General features: G+C 35.5%; 1 protein-coding gene across 15 annotated transcripts in view; it reads left to right on the forward strand.

Moving 5' to 3' along the window:
* LOC104105109 (eIF-2-alpha kinase GCN2) overlaps positions 1 to 4959 on the forward strand; it is a 78221-nt gene extending 73262 nt beyond the window's left edge. For 8 of the 15 annotated variants that reach the window (XM_070184379.1, XM_070184374.1, XM_070184378.1 and 5 more), the window contains 4 exons: positions 403 to 505; positions 580 to 702; positions 1355 to 1465; positions 2103 to 3289. In XM_070184379.1, coding sequence (XP_070040480.1) covers positions 403 to 505; positions 580 to 702; positions 1355 to 1465 — 337 coding nt within the window. In that variant the 3' untranslated portion in view covers positions 2103 to 3289. Of the gene's footprint in view, positions 1 to 402; positions 506 to 579; positions 703 to 1354; positions 1466 to 1819; positions 3290 to 3334; positions 3593 to 4525 lie in introns of those variants that run through there. The other 7 variants (XR_011410815.1, XR_011410817.1, XR_011410816.1 and 4 more) reach the window with 7 other exon arrangements.
* The last annotated feature ends 1391 nt before the right edge of the window (positions 4960 to 6350 follow it).

A 6350-nucleotide genomic window follows, 5' to 3' on the forward strand; every position in this document is an offset into this window, starting at 1 on the left:
TTTTGGAGCTTTGTCCTAAAAATCTACATTTATCATCTTATGGTTATGCAACTTGGCATCATATAATTATTTTACTTATAACTACTCCCCAATTTAAATTGGTCGTTTTTTATTTTTTCTTATTTTCGTTTTTTTATCGTAAAATAATTTTAAAACTCCAGTTTGAAACTACTCCCCAATTTGAATTGGTAGTTTTTTATTTTTTCTTATTTTCGATTTTTATTATAAATAATTTTAAAACTCCAACGTTTTGGGAGCTTTGCCCTAAAATTTTACATTTGTTATCTTATGGTTATGCCACTTGGCTTAATATGATGGCTTTGCTTCTCCTTTTATTATATATAGTTTCCTACTTGCTCACTGTCCAATCATTTACCTAAAGTTAAAGTAATAAACATGCAGATATGATGTTGTCACTAATGTTCTTGTTTGTTCAAGAGGAGGGGGTGGTCTATTAATAGAGCGGATGGAACTATTGGCAGAGCTTTGGGAGGAAAATATCAGGGTTAGCTGTTCAATTACCACACTCTTCTGCTTGAATGTGTTTAGTATCTGAACTAAGTTTTGAACATTCCACAGGCTGAATTTGTTCCTCTATGCGATCCAAGCCTCACGGAACAGTATGAATATGCTAATGAGCATGACATTAAATGCCTTGTCATCATCACTGACACTTGTGTATCCCAAAAGGACTCAGTGAAGGTAGGACGACATTTATTACATGTTCACACTACTTTCTCATTTGATGTTCTTTATTAAGTTGTGAGACATCCAAATGCAATCTTTTGGTGAATGCCTCCTTGTAACAATACAATGCAATTCCATTATTGATTATACTTCTCTCTTCTATGGTTGTCTCACACAATGACTGAGGATATTCAGATATGGAGCTGTTGTGAAAAAAATGATGCATCGGAGATAGAACTTATCCTAGGGGAAATACTGTTATTTGACGGAAAATCACTGTTCATGATCTTTACACATTTAGGAGAATTTGTTGTTCTGTGATGCCATCATGTCTAATGAGGTGAAATATTCTCCATATGTCATTTGATTATCTTTGACCCATTTGCTGATATTGCTACAGAATGTAAGGATGTTTCTTGTGAAATGACATTCTAAATAATGGACTATTGTGGAACTCCCTATTATCTTCTACTTAGTAGCTTAAGATTTAGCACTATAATGAAGTTTTTGAAAATCATTTCATGTTGGAATTGATTGTCTATTTGGAGAAGGCACTACTTTGCCTTGTGGAGGCAAATAAATTTTCAGAAACTCTATTCTGGGTAACCTTTATAGCTTATGTTTCCACCTCCAAAATGATTTGTTCTTCCTACTGATATGTGACCAGGTCCGACATCTTGAGCTCAAGAAGGAAAAAGAAGTGGAGAGAGGAAACCTCGTCAAGTTTCTACTAGAGGCAATGTCATCTCAGTTTAGAAACCCATCCATCTGGAACTAGGTAACTTGTTTGAAGTATCTCTAGGCTTTTCTTTTGTTGTTTTACTTTTTAAATCTACTAATGGCTATACTCAGGTTCATATTCCTTTGATCTACTTCCACTTGCAAGTTGCATTTTGACTTGCTGATTTTTTGATTTTGTTGCTCATATTCCTCTGTATCTGTTAGTCTTCTCTTAAAGCCACTAAGCTAGCATCTTCTGTTGCTGTACATCTGACATTATTCGTGATGAGTAAATCTGTTGAAGCAACTGTTACATACAACTTTGATTAGATTGTAGTAATGTTATTTACATGGAGAAATGATTTAGAGAGACTGTCAGTAAATTTATGATCTTTAATCTGTTGAACTTCAGATCCCCATTCACATATTTCGGACGAAAGAAGGGTCAGATATGAGCGTGGAAAGTTTTATGTAATATCATTTCCAAATATATCCTTTGAGGGAAGACATATAGTACTAGTCTATTTGGTCATAGATATATCAATTCCTTGAACAATCTGATTCATAGTTGGCTATGTTTCCAATCTGTGTTTGCACCAACTATTCCTGTCATTTAAGCTTTTTCCTGTGTTTTCTCCTACACGTTAGTGACCACATGCAAGAAGCTACACTTAATTAGTTTTTCATGTTTTCAGGCTCTGTTCAAGCTCACATTTCCAGCTAACTGATGGGCTTGTCAGGCCTAGCAAGAGATAAAGGGAAATATCTGCCTAATGGTCTTCCACACTTTAAGATCAACAGAAATGTTGTGGGAGAGCTGGGGCATCCTTGCCCAGTGTGTCAACTCAGATGGTAGATATTACCGAATGACACATTGGAACATGAAGTCAGTTTAACCAAATGACAAGTAGGTGCGAAATGATATTAGTGATTTGTACGGTAATAAATGCAACAGGGCTGGAAGAACTAAATGCAAGACGATATCATTTGTCGTCATACCTGCTGGATGAAGTGAATGCCGTTGCACACTTGAGTGGCAGTAGAACTTGAGATTGTTGTTCTCCGGAATCCTCTGCATCCTTGAGAGATGGGGCAATTGTTGCACTTGAACCTTGGTTGACCAGCTACTGGGCTTGCAGTTGCACTGCCCCATGCGCTGGGACGCTAAACTTACGTTTAAAAGGTGTTTCATTATGCACAAGAAGTTCCAGTTGACCAAGGGCTTTTTGGAATCTAAAAGTTGCTGGTAGTTCCCCAGTATCTCTTCTCGAATTTTTTTGCCATTAAAAAAAATCAACTTTTCATTTTCTGTGGCATAAAGTAGAGAGTGCTTACTGCAAAATTCTTCTTTAGATTTATGATTGAGATATTTTCGAATATGGAAATCAGATTTTTGTTGTCATGCACTTGATCTGATGATGCTCAGTGAAAACTAACTCTTCATTCCTGGGGTAACATTTTTTCTATGACAAAGATCAACACCAGTAACTGCGTTCATCTACCTAATAACTGCTCAGTGCTTGAAATGTACCTGAGGAGGAATCATGTTGACTTCGTCCCCCCTATTCATGTCAGAATTTGTGTGCTATGCTGCAGCTAAACCACTTAAAGCATCTTCCAACTTGTTTCCATGATCCTTCTCAGCAACATTATTGAAGGAGAATACAGTTCACAGTAGGGGCAACCAGGCTGGGAAAGAGCCTACAGTAACTTTAAGCTTTTGAGATTGTTACTTTGTTTGTATGGACAATTTTGGTATAACAGAATATATCAAATGATATTCGATTTTTGACGGAACTGTTAAGGATAGCACTATGCATGAAGTATTTTTTATCCTTATTCATTGTAAAGGAAAACACTAACTCTCTCATTTTGATTTGAATCGTGTCTTGAGGAATATTAATATCACGCATTGCATTAATTGTAGATTATTTTTGAAAGACCAGGATTTGAGGGGCAACGTTGTTTGTTTTCAAGCAAAATCATGAGATCTGCCTAAGAGGGGGGAAGAAAACAAAAGACAGTTGTAGGTGCTAGGTAATATGGTTGTACTAGTATGAAGCATTGCAAATTAACTTTAAATTTCTTAAAGAGCTGTATTTTCTTTCTTCCCCTTGTATGAAGATGGTATAAGACGAAGTATGTGAATGCATAGAATTTTGGCTGCAGAACTTTGGGTTCTAAACTTGTCATCCATTGAATTTTTTAACTCACCCCTTATGATCAGTAACTTGAGGCAACATTCACAGGAAATTCCCTTGCGGGATTAAGAAGCAACGGTTTGTGGGCTTACATGCACTCTCTTAGGGATTCACCATTCTAGCTAAGGTTTACTGCACAACCATATTAGGAGAGGCACTAACTTTAATAACTTAGGCTAAGCTGTGAAGGTATTGTATGCTTTGACTCAAAATACTTTTCGAGAGATCTCCTCCAAATCACTGGTATGGCTATTGAACCTTTGGGGTGTTACGATTTTGTCCTCTAGGAATATAACCCAAAAGGTGCCTAGACACTTAGATATTTGATCTCGCCGTTACAATATGGGATTTGCCTAATACAAGTTTCATATTTTGTTGTTGTACTAATACCACTTGTTCGCCATAGGCCTAACATTAAGGTATTGTCTAGTTTAGCTCAACCTTGGCATCTTCGGAATACTGGAAAATTAGAAAATAGGCTCCTTTTAACTCCTGCTATAAGAGCTTAGTTTTTAAAAAAGTTATTAGCATTTAGCCACTCCTGTCACACAAGAATTTTTTCAGACAAAAATACCCTTTAATTCAAACACGAAACAACTTAAATAATCGGTGTTGGATTTTGAAGTTTAGACAAATGAAACTCCCAACACATTATACTTGAGTTCAAAAATATACTACTTGTTAAACTTCAATACACAGTGTTGTTTGGAATTTGTAAATTTAAAACTCCAACATTACTTGCTGGAGTTCGAAATTCATTCCAAACTCGAACTAAGCTCTTCTAATAAGTGAATATTGATATTCGACTTTAAAGTATGTATATTTATTGCATATTGCCTCGTATTTTACTCATGTTTCGTAGATTTCGGATGTGTAATATAATAATTTATGCTAATTCGTGGTATTTTTATGTGTAGGAGTCATCCGGAGGTAATGTGGGACTAAAGTGCACGATTTGAAGTAAAAAGGGAACAAAACGAAAAAATGTTACAGATGCAAAAATTTTCCAGGTCGGTCTCCTACTTCGTGTGGGACAAAGTTATTTCGGCTCTACACACCCTCAACTCATATAAAAAGAATACTCGGGAGCTAGAAGAAGTCTATACCTATTTTGGAGAGAGAGACGCCATTTTGAGAGCAAAACACAAGGACGGAACACTCGGGAGCAAGGATTCTCCGTTTTTCGTCATCTTTCTTAGTATTTTCAACTATTCAACACTTATGAAATTGTTTAACTTTATCATGGGTGGCTATGAACCTCATTATTCTGGGGTTATGGGTGGTGTTTAACTATTGTAATTTGACGGTTGATTGTGTTGCTTGATTCTATCATATTAATTTGTTTATTCAATTTTGCACTTAATTATTCTATTGCGTAGCTAACAATAGAGTACTATTTACGAATTTATAGTTGAACTCGAAAGTGGGAAGTGTAGATTACATATAAGATTGAGTAGAGTAACTTCTTGAATCTGGGTATCGGAGAATAGATTCGCGATTAGAATAGACATATTCTAGTTGCCTTACTTAGTTATTCTTGTAAGAAATATACACGCGTTCTTGTCAATTTTGATTTTATATACATACAGTCTTAGGTTGGCTTGAATAGGCGATCGAAGCGTCGAAAGAACTTCACGAGCATAATAAACCCTGCTAATCAACATATTAGATAAGTCAAGTGATTACATCAACCCGAAGAACACAATAGGAGAGATGTTAATCCCATAACCCTGGAATATCTCCATTTCATTGAATTCTTTCTACGGCAAAGAGCCAAATATATACCTGTACTATGAGAAAAGGTTTAAATATACCCTTCGTTATACTTTGGGTCCAAATATATCCATGCCGTAATACTATTGATTTAAATATAAACCTCTTCTATTAAGTTTGTCCAAGGTGGACATCCAATCCTACGTGGTATTAACATTTGATGAGCTGGATGCCACATGGCATGCCACCTCAACGCCTTTAATCCATATATAAAAGATAAATTTGAAATACAATATTTTTCATGGTAGCGGTAATGGTGACAATAGTGGTGGAGGGGAAGAATATTTTAGTGGTGGAAAGAATATTGAAGGGAGGGGTAAAATGGCTTAGGGGCGCTGAGCTGGCAAGCCATGTGGCATCCACCTCATCAAAATGTCAGTGCCACATAGGATTGGATGTCTATCTTGGACAAACTTAACGAAAAAGGGTATATTTGAACCAATAGTATAACGACAGAGATATATTTAGACTCAAAGTATAACGAGGGGTACATTTAATTTTTTTTTACAGTACAGGGATATATTTGGCCATTTTCCGTTATTTCTAAGTGTTTGTTTGCTCTACTTGCGATCGTATTTTCTTGTTTGCTTATTAGTTTCGTAGTAATTTAGTTAATAAAAATTACAATCATTTTCTTCACAACCACTTGAGTAATAAATTTATAAATAGTTTAGATTGGACAATAGTTGATCATAAATCCTCGTGGGAACGATACTTTCTAATCACTTTATTACTTGTCGACCGCGTATACTTGCTTGTACGTTTGGACCCAACAAATATAAATAAATTTGACTTCACATTGGTTTTTCCCATTGATTTCAGTAGCTATAATAGTTGAAGACCAACAACTAAGATTCCGTAACCTAATGCATTACCAAATTCGCTACTTGAAGACTAGCATTTAAAATTTTGAATTTCTTCTTCTTTGTTTTTCTTTAAATATCAATAATCATCAAAGTTAAAATAATC

This window comes from Nicotiana tomentosiformis, chromosome 9 (genome assembly GCF_000390325.3).
Source record: "Nicotiana tomentosiformis chromosome 9, ASM39032v3, whole genome shotgun sequence".
Lineage (NCBI taxonomy): Eukaryota > Viridiplantae > Streptophyta > Magnoliopsida > Solanales > Solanaceae > Nicotiana > Nicotiana tomentosiformis.